Below are 25684 nucleotides of genomic sequence, written 5' to 3'. Positions count from 1 at the left end.
ACCGTCGGAAGGAATAGTGCCCGCGCGGCGCGATAGGTGAATTTATGCACCGTGAGGTCCCTCAGCCTCTGTGACCGGAAGATACTAAGCAAGGTATGCTCGTTAGCATCAGGGACCGCGTCCAGGTTGTCAGCGACCTTCTTCAGCTGGAGCTCCTCAAGGATTGGCGCCGGGAAGTCAGGGTTCACCGGGTTCGCCACAACCCACTGGCGCAGTGCTTTCCTGGAAACCTTTATGTCGACTCGCCGTATGTGGTCCATGTGCTTTCTGATATGCCTCACCATCCTCATATATCCAGCTACGCCGCGATACAAATTTCCCGTGATGTCCAGTGGCACCGGAAGTCCTCCGCTACGCTCGGTTGCCCGGGTGCGATTCAGGGCGTGGGCCACTGCATTGGGGTTCTTCAGCTGGACGTTGCACCAACGTGCGCTCCAATCCATAATGATGTCGCGCCAGCTACGACAGACCAACATGAGCTCGGTACACTCGCGGTCTGCTACCCACTGGTCGTTGGGGTTGTGAGCCAAGACGTAAGAGAAAATCTTGTGGTGAAGCTCAACCGGAAGCTTGGAGATCGGAGGGACTGTCTTGGTTGGATTCTGGAGTATCTTAGAGACGATCCTATTCCAGTCCTTGCAGACCAGCTTGAGGCGCGTCGCGTCGTCGGCGAGAGACGACGTGTGGCGAGAGGGGGTATCGGCGAAGTAGTATTGAATGATCTCGTGCAGGATATCAAGGGACAAGGTCTGCTTGTATGCCATATTTGCTGGTCGCAGTGATCTGGTTGATATTGCAACTGGTAGTTGTGGTTGGTTTGAGACTGCGGTGGCACCGTAGTCAGGACTGGAGAACCCAGGAAAGCGCGAACTTTTGTACAATACCAGTATGCTGTTGACGAAAGCAAGTAGTCGCGCAGGCTTGTAGATAGGTTCGGCAGAATCTTTAGAGACTGAGAGGTCAGGAAGGTATTCTATGGTTGGAAGGGCGACAATGGGTGACTGGTCGATGAAAGCGAGATCACGTATGATTGGCCTTGCTTGGCCTGCTTCACTCCCACGCCACACATTCCATGGGCTGATGAGCTTTGGTGACGCCTTCACTCGTGGATGTAGACGGTATGTATTACAGCTCGTGCTCGTCCAGATGTACTATAAATGAGCTGGTGAAGTGCCATATAACTAGTGGAGCAGGTCAAAAGCCAACTACCCAATATTATTCCGATCTGCAGTCTCCAGCTGCACCCAAGAATAATTGTAGTGCCCCACAATCGTCCTAAAAGCCCTAAGGATCCGACGACGCACAGGCTTTTTATTGCAGAAGTTCACAAATGCAGACACAAGACACCAATGAGTGACGAAAAATCCAATTTAAAGGAATGTGACGAATCGAGCAGGGTATAAATAATCTACGGCTATACGGCCGGGCGAGTATGTACCGCAAGTCCAAAATATGGGAGATCGACGAGGAAAGAAAATAACAAGAATGTTTTCCAGTACAAGCCTTTCCTCCTCGCTCGCGCTCACTTTCCGTCCTTCCCCTTCTTCTCATTCCCTGTAAACACGCCTGACACCCTCCTCCTCACGCGCGAAAGCACGCTCGACCTCTTCTTCCCGGAGGGCGAGTCTGACGGTCGCAAGGAAGTTGATGATTGCGTCTGCTCGTGCTTTACACCCGGCGCGGTCGTGTCCTCCTTCGTCTCGGTGGATGTGGGTTCTGCTTTTGCCTTTGTTGACTTTGGTTCCTCCTTCGTCTGCGTCTCGGGTTTTGAATCTTCCTTCGCCGCAGTCGTGTCTTCCTTTGGCGCAGAAGTAGCAGCAGCACCGTCCTTCTTATCCTCTGGTTTCTCTTCCTTCTTCTCAGGAGGCGATGCAGGCTTCGCAGCCCTGATGGTCGGTGAGGCAAGTCGACATAATGATGCAATGAATATTCATTATCCCAATGTAGTAGCACATCGCGTAAAACAAAGCAGAAAGGCGCCATCAATAAGATATCTCGCAGTCGTACATAACAAACACCTCGGCGCTCACTGAGTCTGGGGACGGATAGCCTGCGGGATGGCGACGCGGTCGAAGTGGCCGGCGATGATCATAGCGGGCATGTTCGTCGCACCCGTGCCCTAAGAAAAGCCAGATGTTAACATCGAATGATACTGCAAAGAGAAGAGGGGAATAGCTCACAATGATGTTGTGCGGGAACCCGAGATCGAAGGGCACGACGCCCTCGATATACGCGATCTGCTCGGGCGTGAGAGCAATATTCAGCGCCTCAATATTCGCCTCGAGGTGCTCGACTTTGCGCCCCCCAATAAGCGGGAACACGTACGGCGTCTTCTGCAGCAGGTACGCAATCGCCACTTCAGGCTTCTCGTCAGCCGCACGCCCTTGCAGCAAGCGAACTTAGTAAACCCTCACCGGCCTGGATGTGCTGGGTGCCGACCTCGGCGGCGACCTTCTCGAGCGCCTTGCACACGGTCTTCTCCTTCTCGTTACGCTCCCAGTCACCGCGCCAGGTTGTCCGCCCCTTCTCGCCCGTCTGCCGTCTCCGCTCTTCTTCCTCATCCGTCCGAATGTGCCCGCCTGCGAGAACGTTCCACGGCGCGAGCGCGAGCCCCTCCGCGCGCGCCATGGGGATGATGTCCCGCTCAAAGTCACGTTGCATGACGTTCCACGCGCCCTGGTAGATAACGAACGGCGTCTTGCCGTGGTCGCGAGCATACTGGTTCGCCTTGCTTACGACCCACGCGGGCGCGTCGCTGATGCCGAGGTACAGCACCTTTCCCTGGGTCACGAGGTTGTGCAGCCCGTTCATGACCTCCTCGACGGAGGTGTTGTAGTCCCAGAAATGAACGTACAGGATGTCAATGTAGGAAGTGCGGAGCTTCTGCAGCGACTCGTGCACGGAGGTGTGGAGGGACTTGAGGTGGTTCCCGCCGTAGAGCGCACGTTGCTTGATTTTCTCATTGGGGGCGCGCTTATACATGGTTGAGTACTTTGTCGCAATGACAATTTGGTCGCGGATCCCGCGCGCCTCAGCCCACTCGCCGATGAACTGTTCGTACGTCTCGTCTTGACTGATCATGAAGAATTAAGTATGTATGCCAGTACGCATGACATGAAGACTCACTAATTATTCGCAGTGTCAATAAAGTTCCCGCCGGCGTCGAAGAAGGTGTCGAGGAGCTTAAACGAGGTGTCCTTGTCCATCTGGCCGTAGCCAAACTCGGCCCACTTGTCGCCGATGCTCATGCCGCCAAGGCAGAGCGGGGAGACCGTGACGGACGCGAGCGGGGAGAGGTTCCTCAGGCGGCCGAGCTTGGTCTTGGGAGGAGGGGCTGGGGCAAAGAGAGCCATGGTGGACTAGCAGCTGGAGGGGAGATTGTGCTAGCTTAGGTCACGATTTGCACTTATATATATATATAACTTACGTGTGTGCAGGAAGGCGCAGTGTGCTACCGTGTACGAGGGGGGTCTCGGCATCTGCGCGCGAGCCAATCGTTGGAGGTACAGCAACAGTCTGTATCAACATCACCGTTCAGAGGGCGCCCCGTTGAGAAGCACCTTGCAATATCCGCACCGCTGATGTTACTTCATCCATGGTCTGCGGTGCGGCGGCCCTTTATCCTGAGTTAATACGTGGAGCCATCCTCTTCAGCGAGGCCGTAAGTGTACTGCACAACAAAACGTGTTCTGTGGGGCACATGAAAGAGTAAGACAGACCTCCCGGGCGATCATCTTGGAGCAGCAAGCGATATACTGGAAGAGCAGGCGTACGGCCGCGACATTTGCGCAAGAAGAACCCCACTGCACAGCCACCTAACGCACCCTTCACTTGCGCGTCCGTCTCCCCTTTGCTCTGCTGATATACGCGTCCTGGTGCAGGAACAACCGCTGCGCCGAATGAGGGCGCTTTGTATAATAATCTCTGTAACCGTTTAATTTTATGTAGCGTGAGGAAGGGTTCAAGTTAGCACCGCGGACGTTCAAGTCAAACTCGGACTAACTTCGATGATTGTTTAATACTAGGAGGGAGGGAAAGGTTCAGTGTAAGAGCCAAAGTAAGTACCGCATCGGAGGGTAATCTTAGTACTTTCTTTGCTCACTATACTTGATCCCCCATGTGTCGCCCAGCCCAGGAATGACGAGACGTCCAGATAGAAACCGCGCCATATTACATCCCTTACGGTTTAGGATTTCCCGAACGGCTCCATGAGTTTTCCTCACCTCTGGACGTCTGCAGGGGTCTATCTGAAGAAACTGTATTTCCTCGGTGAATTTGGTGCGTCATTCAATAGAGCATCTTCCATATTTCTCTGATTGTACGCCTACTCCACTCTACATATGCATTATTAGTGTATACGCTGATCCAGTGCTCGTTAATGGACACCAGAGCATCCGCATTGCATGACGACGTTACGTGAGCTGAATTATATGCAACAGCTGGACCTCTATTGGCAGCGTTGCAAGCTCTTGCACCGTCAGGCGGAAAGAAATTCGCTTCCCGAGGTTGGTGAATCTATGACATCCCTCAGCCTGTGGTCAAAAGATTATAAACCATGTACGTTTATCCTCATTCCAGGTCTTGACCTGGGCGTCAGTTGCTGAAACTATACTACTGGCAGCATCCCAGCGGTGAAGTCGATCATTAACCCTATCCATGCTCACGCGGTGGATTTGACCGCGGTAAAGTACTGACTGACGCTCTCCACCTTCGAAGCTGGTTATTTTGTGGCACTTCTGCGCCCCGGGTTGCTCTTGCTCTAATGGGTTCAGGTTCTCTATCTGTAAACTGCGTTATCATGACTACACGACTTACCGACTCAAACGCCGACTCAAACGCTGGTGTTCCAAGCTGAGACGTGACCACAGGTTATCACCCTGCCCTGGATTTATATCGGGAGTGGGAATATTCTTGCAGACGGTATTCGTTTCGTCGCTTTGAATTATCACTGGGCCAGCACTGGTCGGTATAGCTGAATAGGTACCATATCAAGAGCGCCTTCCCTCGCCCCTCCCGTAGTTCTAAGGACCATTGAGGCTCTCCGACCGTAGTCTTGTAGCGATTTTTGATTACATACATCCGTTGCGCCTGTAGTACTAGTGGTCCTACAGATGGGATGGGATGATACCCGTGGATACGTATCTTCCTACAACCGCAAATCATCCATCTTCCGTGTCTCAGAGTCCGTGCTGCTGGGTCTTAAACCCTATGTGTACAAGTACTCTTTCGTACTACCTTCAGTCCACATAGGTTACACCCGAGTAGGCGGGGGAAAGGGTGGCGTGGGAGTTTACACGGCAAATACGAGCAAATAGCAGCTGCTTGATCAACAAGTCCTCGTCGCCACTCCTTCAACCGCACTTCATCATCCAACGGCGAACTACCCAACCAGAAAGCCTCTGAGGTTTACTTTGCTTATCTCACAAGATTGAAGAAGAGTTCTGTGAAGTAACGCGATCCACTGTAAGTTACCTTCCTCCCGCCCCTTGAGCCACAATCCTCGCAAGATGTGGTTCACGCTCTTAACTATCCTACAACAGCACACAATATCTATCCAAATAAAACACGTGAATACATTTTGTCTATATTTTTGAAGGTACAGCTCAGGCGATGAGTTTCTGGTGAGTTATACCCCGCCCGCCCTTGCCAACCACACTCCTGATTAGATGCCATTCCAAGCTTCCGCTGACTACAAACATACAAATCTATATTATCTACACTGCTCTAAACAATGTCCTCTGATAAGCATTTTCCTCTCCGCGTCCAACACGAAATTATCAAGCACTACTTGGAGGCTGTGGCACCTGCCAACAGACACGATCCCTACCCCTATGACGAGCCCACCCGCCTCATGCTCGTATGTAACGAATGGAAGTCCTTCGTCCTCGGGTTAAAGACCTTCTGGAAGAATGTGACCATCACGCACTCCGGTGCCATGGGACGTGCCATCATGCGGAGTGGGGATGAACTGCTCGACGTCCGCGGACGCCTAATCGATGTAGAGGAGGAGGAGAACCTATCGCGGCTCGACCTTCTTCTCCAGTACAGAGAACGGATCCGGAGCCTGGATTTGGTCACCTCAAGAATGGTATTGACACAGTGGGATGCAGATCGTTACACTGAGGTCTCCGTGCTGAAGAATGTCATCCTGGAGACAACAAACGGCACACACCAAGATCCTGAAACCCGAGAAGAGGATCTTCTTGGCATCTTCAAGACACCTACCCTGAGGATGGTAGAACTGAAGGGCTTTACTGACCGAGAGGCCAGTACTTTGATGACCAAGAGAGTTGAAGTGTTGAAACTTCAGGGGATGAGGTTCACAGACAGACCAGACTGGACACGCGGAAGATACGAGACACACAACTCAATCATGCCATGCGCTCTCGCTTCCATGAAAAGCCTTCAACGGCTATATATTGACTCAAGGTTGTTTGGGGAAAATGCGCGCTATGAGGAAGGTGTCAAACTCCCCTCTCTGAATTTCTTATCTCTCGTCATCGGGACGAAGGAGCTTGCGAAGGCCCGACCTATCCTCTATGTACGAAATCTCCGGGGAGCTTGTGTTGAGATCCTGGCCCCTCCCGACGATGCAGGATGGATCATGCGGTCGATTGGCAGTCTGTTAGATGAAATACCCTGGAAAACGACAATGCCTGTAGCCCGACTCATAGTCGACGAACTGAACCTCCTATGCATCACCTTTATGGACGGTTCACGAGAAGCGCTAAAAATCCGCTTCCATCGCATCGGAGAGCTCGGGACAATCTTTCGCCTCGTGAGGTATAACCTCTCGCGATGCCTGGAGAGATTAGAAAGTTTATGCATCCTCACCCATAATGGACAGAGAGCGATGAAGAAGCTCGAGACGGAGGCCTTGGTCCTAATGCTATCGGGTACGCCAGGCTTACGCCACCTGGAAGTCCGGATACCCATGAAGCCGGACGACGTGTTAAAGCCCTCCCCGGTGAAGCTGCCGAAACTAGCATCGATCGCGGCGGGGATTACCCAAGCCGAGGACGCGCGCTTCCTCACCTTCTTGGATGCACCGTTGTTACAGCATGCAAGCTTCGAAGTCAGCGCGATGGACGAAGACGTATCTTCTATCTTGGAATCCGTGACGCCTCACCTGAACCAGATAGCCGAGAACGAACCATTACCGATCGCCGAGTTCCAACTCTTGGGGCGGACACGACACAATGTATACATTACCCTGGGCAACGGAGAGGGACAACTTCGTGGGATCGATCTAAAATTCAAGGGGATCCGAGCCCAAGCAGCCCTGCTGCGCTTACTAGCAACACACGTCGCTCCCTCCTTCCAGCTGGTGGAGGACCTGTCCATCCGGAAGGGAGATGGATACGCGGACGGTGCGGAGGGAGCGTGGTATGCGATTTTCAAACATATGCCCAGGGTCCGTACGCTGCGTGTGGAAGGGCAAGGCTCGAAAACCCTGCCATTGGGCCTTGTATACCGTGATAAGGACGAGGAAGCCTACCGTCCGCTTTTCCCTCGCCTTGAATCACTAACCCTGGAGTCCGTCTGGTGCCGTCCACCGAAGAAGAGGGGCCGCTCGAAAACCGGGAGAGGATTCATCAACGATCTGTTAAGATCGTTAAAGTGTCGCGATGACGCGCAACGCATTAACATCCTTACCCTTCGCAAGGTTCGCAAGATTTATGACAGTGATATTGCTGACTTGAAGGCCTTGATAAAAGAGGTCACTCGGGACAAGTGATGTTCCGGGACAGCTTGAGTACCCAGGTGGGCGGAGGATATTGAGTCGACCTATTACAAGGCAGGGGCGGAGAGAGGAAGGGAATAAAGAATTGGATGTATGTGCAGATTGTCGTCATTGACGGCGAATCCTGAGGCGCAGATTAGTATAATATCGGGGATGTACGAAGTGGAAATCTTACCTAAGTCGACTAATCCTTTGCGAAGAAGTGAGGGCCACTCAGGGATTGGAGCAGGGTTAGTATTGTGAGTGAAAGAATATGTTTGCGAGACTTGAATCCTTTAGGATTGCAGCAGCTTCAGTGAGGACGCTAGCTCTTGATCATTGACAACATACTCATAGGTCCACACAAGCATTATTTGAGTCCATGATGAAAGAAGTTGGCGAAAATTGTTGCCCTATTTCATTCCCTGCTCGCGACACCAAGTCTGCACCATGCGAAATTCTCGTTCATGCAGCTTCGAATAAATAGGGAATATCGTTCATCACATTCTTTCACAACTGTATCCATTTCCCAATACACCCTCTACGCAAGCTACACCAAGGTGAAGGAACAGCCCCCTAGCGCTGCAAGCGTCATACCTTCGTAGTATGTCTCGATACGCCACAATCAAGGTCGGTCAGCAAGAACTAACAGCCTGGATATGTCGTACGGGAGAGGGCACTTCTTCACGACTTGTTTTCCTTCTAGACTAGAGGTCGTAGGCGGCGATTTGACGAACTATAGCGTACGGATTTCCATAGGTTCTGCACCCAGTTGTATTTCGTCGCTGTGTCTCCAAGGGGGATTCCAGTCGCCACGGACGCATCCATTCCTCCAGGAGCAGTATTCGACCGGGAGAGCTGGTTTGGTTGTAGCAACAGTCGAGACAGCGAATACCGCACAACGAAGGACGAGATAAAGCAGGCAAGCAGGTCGATCAGAGACTACCTAACAGACGGAGAGCATGAAAGACTCCTCTTCAAGGTCTTCGGAAGACTTGATAAGCCCAGGACTTAAGGGAGACGGTTAACACGATGGGAGAGATGGAGGAGATACTGGGAGAGCGTCTCCTCCCTTTCTTCCGCCGCGGAACGGCATCATCCGGGCGCGTGTGTGGCAATGGTAGCTTTGGCTGTATTTGGTCTCGGAGATCCCGAAGCCACCGACGCGCTACAGTATACTAGTACACGTACGACGTTTAACTGAGAAGAAGAAGCTTGAATATAGATTCCGGACTGCACTCACCCGTGAATCACAGCTACCCAAAGTGACAGCCCCGGATGAATCATGCCGTACGACACTGTCTATCAAGGGCAGTGAATAATACAGTGACCTGCAACGTCTGGGATATCAGACCCTTACCACCTGTTAGGCACCATGAATAACTCTGATACATTGAGCAGTGTTGCGCGCAGGTATAGGGCTGAGTGGCACGCGCAATGTCGGTGTTACCACGGTCCATCCGCTATAATTCTTGGCTTTAGAGAGGCTCACGTACCAAGTGGTCACTTGAGACAACATCTCATAGTTAATAAAGAATTATTTGATTCTTCCCGGAAGAACTATCGCTTGAAAGGTCTGTTTTTGTACCCGCTATCGATGAGTGGATGGGTGAACTAAGATTTCATCGTACATGTTCTGGAGAAACTCGTGAATTGTAGCAATGACTATCTTGTAGATTTGAGCCATTGGAATGGCGTGCTATAACGGAGACGATGCCCCATGCTGCCAAACGTCAGAGGCATGGCGCTCAAATTGGTGCTGGCACGGAGGATATCTCACGAGAGATGAAGGCAGTTGCTGCCGCAGGAGTAACCGCTGGTGTTGAAGAAACGTGAATGATCTCTGATGAGGATGTGACATGAGCCATGAACGTGCATGAACTTTGCATAAATCCCAACACGAAAGCAGCAGATGGCCACACCTGAATTTGGCTGTGTTTGGCGAGGCAGGTTCTTAAGCCGCCACAATGCGTGGAACGCAACCGCCTCGAACATCTTCTACACCATCTCTCTGGCATAGACCGTTGCTTCACTCCGACGATTGCACAACAACAGAGATAGCTTTACCGGTCAGGCCATACCACCATAGCCAAGAACTGTAAGCCATCCCACCGAGAATTCTTCCTGAACCACACTCCTGATTCTTTGCGACCAAAGATCGTAAACGACAATATCACCCGACTTTCACCGTATCATCATCTCTGATAAGAAAGCCTCAAGAGTGCTATAGAATAGTCAAGACGCCAATTTCGAGTCTTACCACCGGAGCCCACAGTTGTTAGTGATCCCTTCCACCTGTGCGAGCCACATTCCTGAGAACGACCGATTGAAGCTTGCAGCTAACCACCATCCATCGACTTCCTCCTCACACAATACAGTCTTCAGTATGACTATTCCTAGTGTATTCGACCGACTTCCCGACGAGCTCGTCACCGAGATTCTTCTCCAATACCTGTCCAGCCACACGCCAATCCCTCTCGGCTGTGATAAGCGATACATGCACCTCCGAGCTGGGATAATGCTAGTCTGTACGCGCTTCAGGGACGTCGTCTACGGCGACGGCGCATTCTGGCAAGGCGTTACGATCACCAGCCCAGGCGTCATGAAAGCAGCAATGACGCGTAGTGGGACACGTCCCCTCTCCGTCGATGGATACTTGGATCGGCAAGACACTAGGGAGGAGCAAGCCCAGCTGCTGCTCATCGCGGACGAGGCTGAGCGTATCCGCTCGCTCAACTTGGTCACCTCTCGAGAGCTGCTGAGCCTGTGGAAAGTGGAGTTGCCGAACCTCGAGGTGCTGGCACTAGAGGACACCTCAGGACCTGACGCTGATGACGACCAAGAGTTCGATTTGCTGAAGTACTTTCGAAGCCCGCACCTCAAGATACTGTGCTTTGAAGGCCTTGCTTACAAGGACATTAAGCCCATGTTCACTGACACAATTCAAGAGCTCGAGATATCAGAACCGCGGGGCGATATCACCGCCTGGCGGCTCTTGACGGACCTTCGAGCGATGCCCAACCTGCGGAAGCTAACCGTCGCATTCGACATGGCGGAAGGCGCTGGCACACATACCGTGGTGGAATACCCGCACCTCGAGTCTTTGACTCTGAAGATGGGCGGATTTGAGGAAGCCGAGTTCCTCAGATACCTTGATGCGCCACGTCTGCTGGAAATACGACTCAACATCTTCGCAGAATACGCAATGACGTTCGTCGGCATGATGATAGCCCGCAGGTTACTAGACCGTGTCGCAGCAAACCAGCAACTTGATACAGCGATGTTCCATTCACCCGGTGCTAGACAGTTATATATGTCGCTGATGGCAGAAGGGGCCCCGAGGCGAGGGATACATCTCGCATTCAAGAAAGTCGAGCACCTGAAGAGTCTTATCAGCTGTCTCCATTCATTCTTTCTAGGACAATACCTCGGTGCGGTTTGCAACCTCATTTTACCCAATGGGAAGAGATATGTCGACGGTGCTGCGACCAGGCGGTACGAACTCTTCGAGGCCATGTGTAACGTGCGCCATCTTCGGATCGAAGGTTGGGGCAGCAACGCGATCAACTCAGGCCTGGATTACCGGAGAGAGAAAGAAAAGGAATATCGAGCAGTGTTCCCCCACTTGGAGACGCTTGAGCTGGACTCCGTCCGGTTCTGGCAGACCAACGCAAAGAAAGGATTCATCAAAGATCTGATCAAGTCGTTTAAGCATCGCAAGGCGCAACCGCTCAAACAACTGACCGTAACCAACGCCATCAGGTCCAAGGAGGGCGACTTGTCGAAGTTGCAAAATTTCGCTGAGAAGATCAACTGGGACGGCGTTGAGAGCGCGGGAGGCAACAGCAGTAGCGCGGCAGTCTGAGAACCATACAGGGAGGGCGAGAGGGGAGAAGAGACTCGAGGGACAGTATTGGCACGACAAGGTCGGACTAAGAACGATGAAACAGGGAATGAGAGATTATATATGACAGGTTCTTCAATGACATCTGACAGCGTGTTGTCCCAAGATTCCTTCTAGACAATATATAACAAATGAAGGACGAGTGCCTTGAGGCCTAGAAGATAGTCCGCATGCGGTGGGTCCGATAACGATGCTTTCTGACGCGTAGACAAGCAAGCCTTCGCCTCTCTTCTCCGCGATGGTTGAGCTGAGCTGAGCGGCTTTTGGCAAGGAGGGACAAACGACACGGAGAGATTGCAGAGACAAGAACTCGGCCAGGACGTCCCACTATGTTGCTCCAAGTTGCATGCTGCTGACGACGGGCGCACGATAGGGAGATGGCTATAGTATTAAGGGCGGGACGGTATTGCTTCGTTAATTGGTGAGACTCAGCTAGCTATGAGCCGCATTGAGCGACGAAAGTGCCGTGACGGCGCTCTGGGAAACAATGCGGAGACGTGCACTGGCTACGGCCGTGGTAGAGGGATATCTCCCAGGCATCGAGAGCGAGGTCACCTCGAGAATCAGGACTACTGGGGGGTCGTAGCCGACAATTATGGCAGAAAACGAAGAAAGCCACATGCCCTTCACTCTGAGTCAGTTCAACGGGGCCTTCCGCTGTGTCATATTGCGGGGTGCCGCCCAGTAGTCTCGCCTGCAAATCCGAAAGTGTCCATCAGCTGTATTGTGGTCCGCTAGACCGAAAAGTGCGCGTTGAAGGGGATATGACAGTTGAAGCTTGAAGAGGAGCGACGACAAGCGATAGCGAGAAGTTGGGCCTCGTGATGAAAAGAACGTCGCCGTTATGCTGACTCTGTATCATGGTACCTTCCGCGGTGTTCGGATGATTCTCCAACAAAACCAGGGAGCCACAATACGTCGCCGAGAAACCATCGATACCTAGGACGGAGGGCGGTGGACCGTGCGGGCAGCCCGTTTATGCATCTGACAACGGCTTCGACTGGGGAGCTTGAGCTCGAGGGCTTCCACATGCTGATGATGCCGACATTCACGGAACTGTACCGAGGGAATCAACCTCCCAACTTTTGTATATCGGGTAGGTACACGTTGGCTTCACCGAAGAGGTCCATCCTTCATAAAGCAGCGGGACAGCACCTGGCACGCGGCCTTCCAAGGCTAGAGGCGCCGAGATGGATTATGGCGGTTTCTTCTGTACGTTCAGAAGGAGGCAACGATCGGTCTGATCAGCAGGTTCAGCGCGAACCTTCGCAGCTAGATACTCCAAGGCGTACTATTTCGAGTGAACCCAGTCTTTCGAAGATGTCCTGTGTGCAGAGACAGCATTCACCGCAGTCGTTTGGGACGGCCAGATCAACAGACGCTAGCACTACATCGCGAAGAACTACATGGATCGTTACCCAATGAACAACGTAGACCCGAGAGGAGACGATGACTTTGAGAGGCTGACTCTGGAGGCGGCGGCGGTTGGCACAGAGGAATTGCGAAGTGAGAGCCATGGCTAGAGTCAGAGCACCCTGCGCACAAAGAGTCGCACATAAGCCGATCGGCACCAGCGGATGGCGCTAGCTCCGAAGGATGGCTTGTGTCGGACTGGCTCATCCCTTGTCAGTAACACTTGGAAAATGACCTTGAAATCTGTCCGCATGCTTCTCAACTCCCGAGAAATGCATCGATCGAAAGCACCCCAGAGACGATGGACCATAGGCTGGGTGGCCCATCTGCACTCGTCGTGACACCTCGAAAACGTTCTCCAGAGTCCAAGGTCTCGCCAGGTTTCAAAATTTCACTGGCCATCGGAGCAGATCACAGACGCTGCAGGCAAGCACAAACTTGTATTGTTAACGGCAGCTAGCTCCGATGTATTCGAAACAGCGAGCAGCACGACGCGATCCAGATTCAACTCAGCAGTTGATGAAGGTAAGCCCAGCTTTCCGTAGCGCAAACGGATAGTATAAGACCAGCGCAAGCAATGCTTAGGCCCGCAGAATAACTCAGACAAATGTGTAAGGGTGATGGCAGTGGGGACTCGAGAGAGCGTGGAGTTCATTGTCAGAGTGGTAATGGCATCTTCCGAACGATTTGTGGCTTGCTTGCCCCAGGGCCCCCCATAGGCATCGAAGAATCCAGCTCTAAATAACAGGACGCCGGGCCCAGTTAATGCTCCTAGCACATCTACCTACCTCTCGCTGCTTGAGACCGTAGTAGAGCTCAGTGAATAACTCCCCGCCAGGTTCTTGACATGGTTATAACCCTTTTTGGTCACCGTAGCCGTCTATGGCAAGTCTCCTCGTTCTTTGTTGCCGGTGAGCATTCCATTAATATTAGTGCTAGTGTTGCCTGACTTTGCTCGATGTACGTCTGAGGTAGAGAGCACTTGGTCAACTCTCCTAGCAACGCCAACGATCTCGGTAGGCGGACCTGCTCGGCTTGATGTACTTCTACCTATCGATCCAGAGCAAAATTCTGAACGTCAGGACAACGTTGTACAGACCTGCAAGCCGCTCCCGATATCGGCCGCTGCATTCATGATGCTCTAATAGCAGTTAAATCCCTGCCAGCGACGCTACGTTGGCGGGCAGCGTCATCACGGGCCGCTCATCACGACCGCCATCCAGCGGCCGGCCCTCGGGTCTCAGTACGTTTGCAGTCATTCTCTCGTCGCCTCAGGACTCGTGCTTGTTCTTACTCTCCTCTATCAGGGTCGCATGGCTCGTGCCCAGGGACACATGTAATGAGAACAACCACGCCCGCCCGTTGAGCTCGGTGCCGAGTTGGGGCACCGGGGAACACCGAGGACTTAACGGAGGACCTGGCGGGGGGGACGTCCCCGAGAGGCGATACAAAGGGGGACGTCCCCGAGAGGCGATACAAAGTCTGCGTGTCGGGTCAATCAACCAATGGGCGTCTGAAGGAGCGGGGTGAGTACGTGCCTGCCTACTTATTTCCCCAGACCCAATGTGCTCACTGCACTGAATGAATCAAGGGCAGAATGGAATGTCATTGGATGGGATCGGAATGCGAATAGCGAGCCTTCGTCCCTCCAATCGGAGTGAACAAAGATGCATGATTAAGATCCTCTTGATCGGATCTTTCAGGCTTCGTCCCCCCTCCCTCTGCGTAATGAATCCCGAATCATGAAATACACATCATGAATCATGATAATCTGAACATATCACAGGTGGGTCTGTTCTAGCAAGCTATTCTGGTCGCGGTCATCTATCACTGCTCAGCGCCCGATCTCACCGGTTTTCCAGGAATACACACCTCTGGCTGAAGCCGGGGAAACGTAGCGGGACATGCGCAGATTGCCCAGATGCGTGTTGCGGAATGGACCCGTCGAGGCCCCGTACGGTAGGTTGGGTCCCTGCCCGGTGGTGAGTACAAACGCACGGTGAATTCGGAATTCGAGGAGAGCACAAGGACCCGGACGGAGCTTGCACGGGCGTCCTCCATGGATATTGACTTGAAGATGTATTGACACAGATGGCCGATTGGCCATGGAGCAGGGTGGGTTTCATGTTTGAGTGACAGCTACCTCCGCCCTGACAAAGGGACAGACGGTATGGTCATAGACGGCGTCCCTTATACTTGCATACTAACGTTAATATGCACAAGTTATGCTACCAACCGCCTCGAGGCCGCGCAGCTCGGAGGGCGTTGCACCCGACGACATTGCGACGATCTGAGATGCATACTTCCGACGGGGAGCCATTCCGGGTGTTCCCAGGTGTTCTCTCGCACATTGGTGACGTCCGCAGGCGAGTGTGTCGTACGGATGATGTTGTGGCGTTGAACCGTCGCACAAGAGACGGGGCATGCGAATAATATCAACGCAGGCCTGGTCAGGTGCCCATCCCTTTCGTTTCGAATCGTATTTACTGCGTCTTACGGGGTGGGGATTGCGAATAATGGGGGGGACGAAAACAAACGGCGCCACATGACTCGGTGCTGAAACAACGAGGCGCAGCGCAGGATACCGTCGACGGTTACAGTCGTCTTGTGCGGCGGAGGCAGATCGAATATTGCGGCCCTACCGTGCACGCCTGGCAGTGATTGGCTGGACCGCCAGAGCCTGGGCCCAGCAGACGAACCAATAAGGCAACATGCATGCTTACATAAGTGCCACGCGAGCTGGCAGATGATTTTGGTTGGTCGGCCCGCCGGCCGGAAGGAGCAACGCTCGCTGAATGTTTAGGCCCACCGCTGTCTGTTGAAAACCACCCGTCAAGCCTCCAGGCCAGGCCAGACGCCGTCGCAGCAGCCGCCACCGTCGTCGCCGCCGTCGAAGACGCCCAGGAGCCGTGGCCGCCAGCGAACGATCGTCGTTGCGCGACTCTGACGGCGACCAGCGACCTCGAGCTCGCGACTCGTGTTCCGAGTCTCGTGTTCAATAGCGCGGACCCGCGACCGCCCCAGTCTCTGTTTTATCACCCATCGCTGTCTCTCGTTTGACTTTTTCTCTCGGTTTTTCTTTTCTCTTGAGGTCGGTCTATCTGTTGGTGTACTACTATCATATGCAATGCTTGCGTCCTTCCCGACGCCGGTTTTGGCGCTCGCGCCAGACGTCCTGAAGGACCTCGAGGGGAAGGAGGCGCTCTCGGGGCTTTGGGCACGTAAGTACACAGTCCGTCTGCGATGGCGACTGATTTTCATTGTGCGGCAGTATTCACAAAGTGCAAGGAGTCGCTGCAGGACGGGCGGCGGCTCGAGAATATTTCGTGGCGGCTGTGGTACGCGGAGCTCGCGGCGTCCCACTCGAGCGTCCCATCCACGCCGTCGTCCGACTCGCTGCTCGTCTCCCGGAGCTCGTCTCACCTGACCGCGTTTACCGAGGACGAAAAGGATGCGTCACGCGCAGGTAAGCATTCTGCACTATTCAGTTCCTCGATCGCACTAGGCTAAACTAACTCCCACCTCCCGCGCATTTGCAGGCCTGCGCTCGTCGCCTCTACTAACCCCGATAGCGCCCCCGACGCCCTCTTCTCCTACTGGCCGCCACCGCTCGCCCTCGCCCCACCCGTCGTCCGTGGTCTCGTCGTCACATCTGAGCGTATCCGATATTCCTCCAGCGCGCGCGCGGCGCAGCTCCTCGGTCGGCAAAATCATCTGCGACTTGCTTCCGGAGAAACTGGTCGTGCCTCACGGCCACTGCCCGCAACGCACACCCTCCGGCGAAGAGCCGCCGCCGATTACGAAGACCGCTACCTCCTCCTCCGGCACACCCAGGTCCAGTGCGACTGCCACACCTCCGCGGGCTGCAAACCTAAACGTTAGTACTGTGCCGCTAATCCAGGCCCCTGCGCGGTCCGAGGTCTCGCCCCCGTCTGCGAGCACGACTGCAGCCTCCACGCCCCAGCCATCAGGCCTATTTCCGCGGGTCGTTATAGTCAACCCGACGCCCCACCCGACGCCGCCAGCGACCCCACAGATGCCTCCGAACGCGGCGCCCCTCGCGATTCCGAATAGCACCACGCTGCTGCCCCCGGCGCACCCGCTCGCGAAGCCGGTGAATCCCGCTGCGTTGCGCGGCGCGTCGGCGTTCCCCTCGGCGTCCGTAGCCCAGCCGGAGCCCTCAGCTCCTGCCGCGGTGAAGAAGGCGAACGACGAGACGCTCAAGGCGTCGGATCGACGGAGGTTCTTCCTCCACCAGGCTGAGTCGCCGGAGAAGGAGAGCCCCGAGCGCCCGTCGCCGACTACGGAGGCTCCACCTATTGATGAAGACGACGCAGAGCTTGAGGAAGAGGTGGACGGCGAGCCGGCGACGCTTGTCGAGCCAGGCAGCGTTGCCTCGCACAGCTCTGCCGCCTCGGCCGTGTCTACCCGGAGCAAGTACAGCACCGCGGCGTCCTCGAGACGGGTTGGCGGTGGGAGTACAACGGGGAAGGCGAGGAAGGGGAAGGAGCCCGCGAAGCGGCCGGTCGTGCACCGGATGCATACTGCGGGCGCGATTAAGCGGAGCGCGAGCGCCGCAAATGTGGTGGGCATGGTGCGGACGAAGAGCGGGGGTGGGAAGCCCCTTGTTGTGGAGAGGACGCGGAGCGCGGGAGCGGGGGGGAAGAAGGTGGAGGTGCGGGGGTTGACCATGGCGAAGGTGGAGGAGGGGAAGGGGAAAACGGGGGTGAAGGGAGAGGAGAAGGGGAAGGCACCGGGGAAGATCGAGGAGAAAGGGAAAGCTTCTGCGAAGGAGGAGCGGGCGAAGTCGCCGCGGTCTGAGGATGCGGCAAAGGACAAGGGGAAGAGCAAGGTGGAGATGCGACCTGTCGACGATGCGAAGTGCAGCAAAACGGCGGACGAAGCTTCCAAGGGCAAGGCGAAGGCCGAGGGACCCGTGAAGGGTATAATCAAAGCTGAAGAGCCAGTCAAGGATACTCCGACGAAGAGCCGGCCCACTTTCAGGGTCGGGTCTTCCTCTTCGAACGGGACGGACTCGGTGGCCGGACGACAAGAAGGCTCTTCGCTGCGTTCGCTGAGTCCCCGGATCCTCGAGGCGTCTGCGCAGGAACCTTCGACTCGTATATCCGCTACGAACGCTACGTCGAATGCTACCGCCGCCCCTACGTCTCGTGCCGCGGCTGCCCCTCAACCTCATCTGTCATCTCAGTCACATCCGGCCCAGTCGGCTCGTGCTCAACCGCCACCCCAAACTGCGTCGCAACGACCTCCCTCGAATCCGGCCCAAGGACCGTCGACGTCAACTCAGCAGCCCGAGCCCGCGTCGCACCGGCGCGGTATCCTCATCAGCGAGTCATCCGATTACGAGACCACGGACACCGAGGGCGACGAGGACGATAGCTGGGAGTCCGAGGAAGTGTCCGACCAGCCACCGACGCGCGCGCCGGTCCACCACCAAAACGCCCACCATCACGCGCACCAGCACCAGCGCTTCGCCGCCGACCAGAACCGGCGCACGGCTGCGATCTCTGCTGCCACGAGCGAGCGGATCCGCATCCAGGAGGCAGCAATGGAGGCGCAGCGGCAGCGCGATATGTTCGCGAAGCTGCCGAAGAGGAGCTATTCGAACCTTCAGCGGACGCAGTCGGGGCTGCTGAGCCAGCTGCTGAACCCTGACCCTGCCATATTCCCGCCCGAGCACCCGTACCGCCGCAGCTCCGAGGACATTGCGGGGAAGGCTAGGGGCTTTGGGTTGTCCGGCTTCGGGATGACGGCAATGGGCAACCATGTCGGCGCGCCGAAGTTGCAGACGAGCAAGAGTACTGCGAGCATTGCGGAAGCCGTTCCGGTGCAGGTTCAGGCTAATGTCACTGTGCCTACCGCAGGACCAAGCAACGCTCGTCAACAGGATCCAAAGGCGGGTTACAAGCCGAAGGGGATGCCGAAAGCGGGGGATGTCGAGTACGAGACGGATAGTGAGGACGAGGAGGGCGAGAACACTATTCAAGTGTCTAAGAGCCTCGCGCAGCAGAAGCTCGCTGCGCTGGCAGGACCGCATCGACGAACATCGTCCGGGCAGCAGGAACAGCAACAACGACAACAACAGCAGTTTCAGCAACAGCAGCAGCAACGTCCGCCTGTCCCTCCTAACGTCGCGAACCGTCAACTCCCCGAAAAGCCTCCTCCTCTAACTAACCGCAACCATACCGAGCCCCAGCCGTCCCGCCCTGATAGGCCGATGCTTTCGACTGTCGCTACCGCGCCGATTCCTCTTAACCACCCGTACAACCTCCCCGCCCCCGCACCGCCGATGACACCTCGTACGACTCGTCGCCAGATGCTCGCTACCGAGCTATCTGAGAGTCTACGAAGGAATTTGTTGTGGGAGCGGCAGGTGAGCAAAGTGAACATGATCGGTCGACGGAGTGGTGTGCTCGGCGGGGGCTTGAGGCCATTAACGAGTACGACCGGGCAGCAGGCGGGTGGGAGCGGACAGCAGGAGCAGCAGGGTGGAGATTCGCGGCCGAAGACGAAAGAGGAGGAGCGGGAGGAGAAGAGGAAGCAGGCCATGGCGAGGAATCGCAGTTGGGCCGATGACTACCACTATTCTGGGTGGTGATCGTTCCTCGTTGTGGTGCGTGCTCGTGTGCATTGTGGATTTTTTCGTGTTGGGTCTCTTTCCATCAGTTCTCTTGTCTTGCGGGTCTCTTTAGTCTATCTCTGTGCTATTATGTCCCAAGTCCTCATTGCATTTTCTCCTGCTTTTTGCATCATCCATCCATCATACGATATAACTACCGTCTACGTCCGTAGCTCGTAACATTGTCACATTGTTGTACAGTAGCATCCTCTGCAGTATATAGTTATCTCTAATAGCAGACAGGTTATGTGGTCAGTTACTGGATTGGCTGCCACACACTAGCTTCGACCTCGTTGGTATAGCACTTCGTTCATGAGTCGCTATAGCGTTCTTCGACCAAACCTACTTTTCAGTGGAGTGTGGTGTTCACTTCGACGTTCTTGGTCCGACTCGGAGAACCACAGATACTCCGGGCTATTCTCGTGCGAGCCATTAAGAACCGCTATGAACTGCTATGAGGTGCACATACAACATGTGCTTAGCAGTCGCAGATACTAGCAGTACCATTATGAGAGATACACTACATTCGATAACATACACCAGTACCGCCATGTGATACATATACAGAGCAACACCGCAAGCCCACTTCACTCCAGCTGTTCAATAGCAGCCTTCTCTGTCACTTCCACCTCGCCTTTCTCATACGCCCGAGGGGCCCCCGCCTCCAGCCCGCTATCCGCCCTCACCACAGACTGCTTCACCACTTCCCTGAGGCTCTTCGCGCCCGCAAACATAAAGTCGATACTCTCCAGCGTCCGCCCAGCGGTCTCGGGGAACCACCACCAAGCGATGGCGATGCTCACCCAGTTGAACACCGCGAAGATAATATATGTACGCCAGCCGATGTTGGAGAGCGCGGGGGGCGTAATCTCAACGACGAGGAATGTCGTCAGCCATTGGAAGACGACGGAGAGGGCACCGCCGCGCTGCCGGTTGCGCAGCGGGAGTATCCTGTTCGTGGGTTAACGAAATGCACTGAGGAAGGGCGAGGTGAAAAGGCGTACTCCGAGGGATAGCACCACATGTTTGACATCCACCCAATAGTGAAGAACCCTTGAAACAAGTAAAGCATAACTACGGCCCCAATCCCATTACTCCTGCCGCCGACCTTAATTAGGATCCCCGAAATGAGCATGCAGCTGCCCATCCCCCAGCTGCCAAACACGAACAGCCTCCTCCGTCCAACCTTATCGAGGATCACCCACGGTATGAATGACATGACTAGGAAGAATAACTGCAGCCCGCCACTGAGGAGCAGGCTCTGGTGACGGTCGAGCCCGACGGAGTTCTGCATGACGTACGGCGCGTAGTACGTGATGATGTTCGTGCCGGTGAACTCCTGCATCGTCTGCACGCCGCACGCAATGGCCGTGCGCTGCCAGCCCATGATGCCGCCGTCGGTGAAGACGTCCTTCCACGTGCCGGACTCGGATGACTCGAGCGCGATGGCGGACTGGATCTCGTTGAACTCGGTCGAGACGAGCGGGGAGCAGGGCGGTGCATTGCGGAGGGAGCAAAGGACAGAGAGCGCCTCGTTGGACCGTCCGTGCGAGGCGAGCCAGCGGGGTGACTCTGCATGTGACGGTATCTCAGCCTGGGGATACACAGATGAAAGAAACAGGCGCTTACCTGGGAGTACTATGCAGAACGCGATAAGCGCGAACGCGAAGACGACCTGGAACGCGATCGGGAAGCGCCACTGGATCGAACTCTCCTTGAGCGACATCCCGTAGTCAATCCAGTACGCAACCACGATCCCCACAATGAGCATGGACAGCTGAACGGCGATCATCCGCCCGCGCAGCTTCGCCGGCGTCGTCTCGCTCTGCCAGATCGGCACGACGCTCGTGATGAGACCCATGCCGACACCAGTCACGATGCGCCCGACGATGAGCTCCGTGCGGCCGAAGCTCGCGGTCTGGATGATCGTGCCGGCGATGAGCACGGCTGACCCCCACGCGCAGATGGTCTTGCGCCCGAAGTGCTCGCCCCAGCACGCGCAGCCGAGCGCACCCAGGAGGCACCCGAGCTCGTAGACGGCGACGATGAAGCCGAGGAGGGTTGAGTTGGGGTAGGAGAACTCGGAGAGGAAGAGCGGATCCGTGGTCAGGCCGGAGAAGACGCCGTTGTCGTACCCGAAGAGCAGGAAACCAAGAGAGCAAGCACAGGTGATTGCGTAGAGGAGGGGTGTGCCGGTGAGGCCAACGTAGGATTTGATGGTTGGATTTGGTTCCATGGCTCTGTGGTATCTCTAGTGTAGGTCTACGTTCCAAAGTAAGTCAAGCTTGTCTGTGGGTGCTGGGGGGGTTCAGGAAGAGTAAGCCCGACACTACGATGAGTAGTGTCGACAGCCTTTATCGTTTGTGACATATCGCAAAACGATGGTCGTGGTTGTATCAGGTGGAAGTCATCTGAGCAGCTGCCGGCAAACGTGGAGGCCATCGGCATGCCTTCCGAAGCCCTCTTTGGAGTCGTCCGGGACGCGTTGACCACCCGCCTGTCGTCTCTGCCTTTCCCCTCTTTTGTGATGCGGGGAAATTGCGAAAGAAGGGATAATCCTTTAGGCTGGATGAGCGGTGGTTGCTCCTGAGTTCTATCTGTACTTCAAATGGCGGCTCTCCGGAACGGAGGTCCTACACTGGCAGAAGGGAGACAAAGTCAAGCCGCCGTCGTAGATCCAATATGTCGCAGTTTTAGAAACATCGAAAGCCGACACTAAAGATGCTAGTGAGCCAGAACAACAGTCGAACATACTTCTGTAGCGAGTTGGGAAATCGCCACAGGTGACAAAATACGTGCAAACCGGCTTTGTCCATCGCCACAACCCGGGGATTGCGAGGTTAGGGTTTCCGGCTTTCCTCCTGCAATTGATGCTTGTGCCCATCCGAAACCTACAGTACTCGCGAATTTGCCACAAATATATATCCTTCATTCGCGTCTCGCCCTCCAGAATGTCTTCTTCAACCTCCACTCCAGCCCCCACCCCTGAGCGTGCCGTCGAGCTGCGTGCCAATTTGTCCGAGATCCGTGACCGAGTCAAGTCCGCGTACGCAAACTCTCCCTTCGCTTGTTCAACGAAAGAGCCGGTGCTCGTGGCGGTATCTAAGTACAAACCGGCATCAGATATCTCGGGATGCTACGAGGTTGATCAGCGCGATTTTGGGGAGAATTATGTACAGGAGTTAGTCGATAAAGCAGGACAGGTATGTTTGGTGTCTTCGCGTGGTCATACTCCAAGAAGAACCTGAATTTAACTTTTGAGCTTCTCGTTCTGCCATCGTGATTGCGGACGCTGCGTAGCTGCCACAAGATATACGCTGGCATTTTATCGGGACTTTACAGAGTAATAAAGCCAAGACCCTTGCCAGTACGTACTCCCGCATTCCCTCCCCCTCGAATTATCAAGCCAACCTTATACCAGATATCCCAAATATCTACGCCATCCACACCCTGACCTCCCAAAAGACCGCTACGGCTCTAAATAAATACCTCCCCGAAACGCGCACAACCCCGCTGAACGTCTTCATCCAAGTCAATACCTCCGGCGAGGACAACAAATCCGGGCTGGCCCCGTCCCTCCCGCCCACGTCCGAGTCCTCCGAGCTACTCGACCTCGCGAAGCACATCGTCCACGAGTGCCCGCGGCTGCATCTCCTGGGGCTGATGACCATCGGCTCCCTGACTGAGTCGCTGCACGCGAAGGAGGCGGGGGAGAACCGCGACTTTGACGTGCTCGTCCGGACGCGGGATGCGCTGGAGGTGTGTTTAGTCAAGGGGGAGGTAGTGGGGGGAAAGGGGAAGTGGGGGGACGAGCAGGGACGGCTGGTGCTGAGTATGGGTATGTCGGCGGATTTCGAGGCGGCGATTCGCGCGGGAAGTGGGGTGGTGAGAGTAGGGTCGAGCGTGTTCGGGGCGAGACCGAAGAAGGAGGAATTAGATTCCAAGTGAGCCTTCAGGCATGTAATGGACAAGAATAAAGCGGCCATTTTATGGAATCTACTCAAAGGAAAGTTACCCGTATTGACCGTGCTGAGGGTTCTACAGAATCTTCGAATGTGGTACTGAATCCAATTGCACTCTGACTTGCCGAGGACAGATAACACAAGTCTCACATAAGCCAATCCCACAGGTAAATAGAATAAAAAACACCACTCATATACCAATCAACTAAAACGCTTCTTCATATCTATTCAGATTCGGACTCGGATTCGGAATCGAATTCGAATTGAGAGTGAGATTCGGAATGCCTGCTTTCCAGCCACAATCTCATCCAGTCCACTTCTTCCTCGCTCATCCGTCCCTGCTGCTCTACCACCTCTTCCACATACTCTCTCGTGCAATTTTCGAACCGCTCCTGCTCGTCCCATATCATTCCTGCTGCCATCCTATTCAGACTATTCGCTGCGTCAACCTCGACAAGGTTGACTGCGTTTGTGATGGTGAGGTGCGTCAAGTGCGGGTCGGGCTCGTGCAGCGCGCGCACTGTGGCCTTCTGCAGGATGTGCAAGAAGCTCGCGTGGTTTGCGTAGTCGTCGGGCCATCTCCGGCGGAAACGAATGCCATCGAGGTGGAGCGCCTTCAGGCTGGGGAACGCGTGGCCCAGCTTGAGTATCTGGTACGGATCGGCGGGGTTGCCGCCTGCGGTGACGAACAAACCCTCGGGGAAGCTCGTGCTCTCGTCTGCCCAGTCGTTACCGCCGTCTTTGTCGCAGGGTTTCAGGTCTCGGAGCTCGAGATGCTCGACAAGGCCAAAGGCTAGGGAGAAGCTGTCCATCATGTTCGCGAGCACCAGCGCTTCGGTATCAGGGGGATAGTCGTCCAGAAGCACCTCAAGCTTCGGTTCTGCCGGGCCCTGGCCGCTCCGCCTATTATGGAGCTGAGTGAGCGAAGAGAAAGTGGCATGCGTCTTTCGCGAGCCTTCGTGGTGGACGGTGCAATGGCGAAAGTCTCCGCCATCAACGATCTGGTTAATTTTTGTGCTGACGCTGCGCATGGTCTTTGCGAGGTTAGCGTGGTCCCAGAGATGCAAGTACGCCGTGGTATAGGCGGTCCGCGGGTAGGACAGCAGAGAGAATACTTTCCCCTCTGCGCTGTTGTTGATGTGTAGGTCGAGGGTTTGCAGCTGGTGAAAGTGTACTACCTCCGTGGGGTCTTTGTCGTCCGGCCTGAACTGTATGTCGAGCCACAGGTGAAGTTCTTTCAAATTCGGCATCCGCTTCAGCGTCGACAAGACGGTGTCAACGTAGAAATCGGCATTGGAGGAAATTTCCAGGATCTCCAGCCTGGGCGTCAGGAGGTTGTCTATAATAGAAATATTGAAATTCTCAGAGCGCAAGTGCTTCAGTCCGGGGGCGATGAATGGCGTGGAGTTATCGTATCCGTCGTCATCGTCGCGGACAGAGGCTTCCACCATATTTTCGCCGTGCACCTCGAGGTGCTCCAGCCGCGGGAACGTCCACTGGGCGTGCTGTCGGCAAACGTCTGGCCACATGCTATCCGGGAGGTGGAGGCTTAAGAAGGTGAGGTCGGAGGTGTGATCCATGATGTGAAAGAATTTGTGCCAGTTTTCGGTGTTGTCGGATTCGTCGGCGAGAGGCACTCGGTGAGTAAGTTTGTCAGTTGTGAGAAGTATAAAGCGCTCAGGCTCGTCCATGGTGAGCAATCGTCTCTTCAAAGTAGTGTGCGTTTACGTTATACCGCTCAGTCGAGAGTCGAGCTGGCAAATATTCAGTCAGCGATTCAAGAGCGATATTGGCCAAATCAATTACTTACCTTCGCTCTCTCGGCTACTACTTGGTTGATTTAGAAGGGATTCTACGCCAGGCTGCTAGCGTTGTCGAGGTGGGATGGAAATGTGGCGCAGCCAGCAGGATGTGGCGCTCAGTGGTTGTGAGACTCAACAGATGGTGTTTGGTGCTATTTGGCGTTAGACAGTTGGGCGCCACAGCTCTATGGCCCAGGCATACTTACGGTGCTACGAACTGTAGAAAGATATGCCATAAGC

The 25684-nt window shown here is 54.9% G+C and overlaps 8 protein-coding genes across 8 annotated transcripts; 4 read left to right on the top strand and 4 right to left on the bottom strand.

Annotated features, from left to right (window-relative positions):
- Positions 1-42: 42 nt before the first annotated feature.
- Positions 43-764, bottom strand: GLOTRDRAFT_131698 (uncharacterized protein; the record flags this gene model as incomplete). The annotated part of the gene is made up of 2 exons (XM_007870579.1): positions 43-84; positions 138-764. The coding sequence occupies 2 exons, from the start codon at positions 762-764 to the stop codon at positions 43-45; spliced, it is 669 nt and encodes a 222-aa protein (XP_007868770.1).
- A 1262-nt stretch (positions 765-2026) lies between these two features.
- GLOTRDRAFT_46482 (Aldo/keto reductase) lies at positions 2027-3353 on the bottom strand (the record flags this gene model as incomplete). Its single annotated transcript, XM_007870487.1, has 4 exons — positions 2027-2119; positions 2181-2356; positions 2415-3073; positions 3127-3353. 4 exons carry the CDS (start codon positions 3351-3353, stop codon positions 2027-2029), a joined length of 1155 nt encoding a protein of 384 aa, XP_007868678.1.
- Positions 3354-5731: 2378 nt separating this feature from the next.
- On the top strand, positions 5732-7738 carry GLOTRDRAFT_131696 (uncharacterized protein; the record flags this gene model as incomplete). Its single annotated transcript, XM_007870578.1, has 1 exon — positions 5732-7738. One exon carries the CDS (start codon positions 5732-5734, stop codon positions 7736-7738), a length of 2007 nt encoding a protein of 668 aa, XP_007868769.1.
- Positions 7739-10109: 2371 nt separating this feature from the next.
- On the top strand, positions 10110-11588 carry GLOTRDRAFT_131695 (uncharacterized protein; the record flags this gene model as incomplete). Its single annotated transcript, XM_007870577.1, has 1 exon — positions 10110-11588. One exon carries the CDS (start codon positions 10110-10112, stop codon positions 11586-11588), a length of 1479 nt encoding a protein of 492 aa, XP_007868768.1.
- Positions 11589-12065: 477 nt separating this feature from the next.
- On the top strand, positions 12066-19967 carry GLOTRDRAFT_122527 (uncharacterized protein; the record flags this gene model as incomplete). The annotated part of the gene is made up of 13 exons (XM_007870576.1): positions 12066-12262; positions 12728-12839; positions 13403-13565; positions 13974-14056; positions 14207-14283; positions 14348-14566; positions 14903-14999; positions 15132-15155; positions 15264-15410; positions 15885-16031; positions 16132-16261; positions 16312-16506; positions 16580-19967. 13 exons carry the CDS (start codon positions 12066-12068, stop codon positions 19657-19659), a joined length of 4671 nt encoding a protein of 1556 aa, XP_007868767.1. The 3' UTR covers positions 19660-19967.
- A 187-nt stretch (positions 19968-20154) lies between these two features.
- GLOTRDRAFT_79538 (sugar transporter) lies at positions 20155-21982 on the bottom strand. Its single transcript, XM_007870575.1, has 3 exons — positions 21310-21982; positions 20685-21252; positions 20155-20631 (listed from the first exon to the last, which is right to left on the bottom strand). The coding sequence occupies exons 1-3, from the start codon at positions 21914-21916 to the stop codon at positions 20268-20270; spliced, it is 1539 nt and encodes a 512-aa protein (XP_007868766.1). The 5' UTR covers positions 21917-21982; the 3' UTR covers positions 20155-20267.
- A 649-nt stretch (positions 21983-22631) lies between these two features.
- On the top strand, positions 22632-23628 carry GLOTRDRAFT_46655 (uncharacterized protein; the record flags this gene model as incomplete). The annotated part of the gene is made up of 3 exons (XM_007870501.1): positions 22632-22883; positions 22981-23047; positions 23102-23628. 3 exons carry the CDS (start codon positions 22632-22634, stop codon positions 23626-23628), a joined length of 846 nt encoding a protein of 281 aa, XP_007868692.1.
- A 238-nt stretch (positions 23629-23866) lies between these two features.
- Positions 23867-25333, bottom strand: GLOTRDRAFT_131691 (uncharacterized protein; the record flags this gene model as incomplete). The annotated part of the gene is made up of 1 exon (XM_007870574.1): positions 23867-25333. The coding sequence occupies one exon, from the start codon at positions 25331-25333 to the stop codon at positions 23867-23869; it is 1467 nt and encodes a 488-aa protein (XP_007868765.1).
- Positions 25334-25684: the final 351 nt, after the last annotated feature.

This window comes from Gloeophyllum trabeum (assembly GCF_000344685.1).
Source record: "Gloeophyllum trabeum ATCC 11539 unplaced genomic scaffold GLOTRscaffold_00012, whole genome shotgun sequence".
Taxonomy (NCBI): domain Eukaryota; kingdom Fungi; phylum Basidiomycota; class Agaricomycetes; order Gloeophyllales; family Gloeophyllaceae; genus Gloeophyllum; species Gloeophyllum trabeum.
The sequence above is the reverse complement of the archived record's forward strand: the minus strand, read 5'-3'. Positions and strand labels throughout refer to the sequence as shown.

Excerpts from the sequence above, each read along its gene's own strand:
- GLOTRDRAFT_79538 (XM_007870575.1), bottom strand. The coding sequence starts at position 21,916 with ATGGAACCAAATCCAACCATCAAATCCTACGTTGGCCTCACCGGCACA. Across the intron at positions 21,253-21,309 it reads GTTCTGCATAGTACTCCCAG|AGTCACCCCGCTGGCTCGCC; the intron begins GTAAGCGCCTGT and ends CGTCACATGCAG. Across the intron at positions 20,632-20,684 it reads ATGTGGTGCTATCCCTCGGA|GATACTCCCGCTGCGCAACC; the intron begins GTACGCCTTTTC and ends ACCCACGAACAG.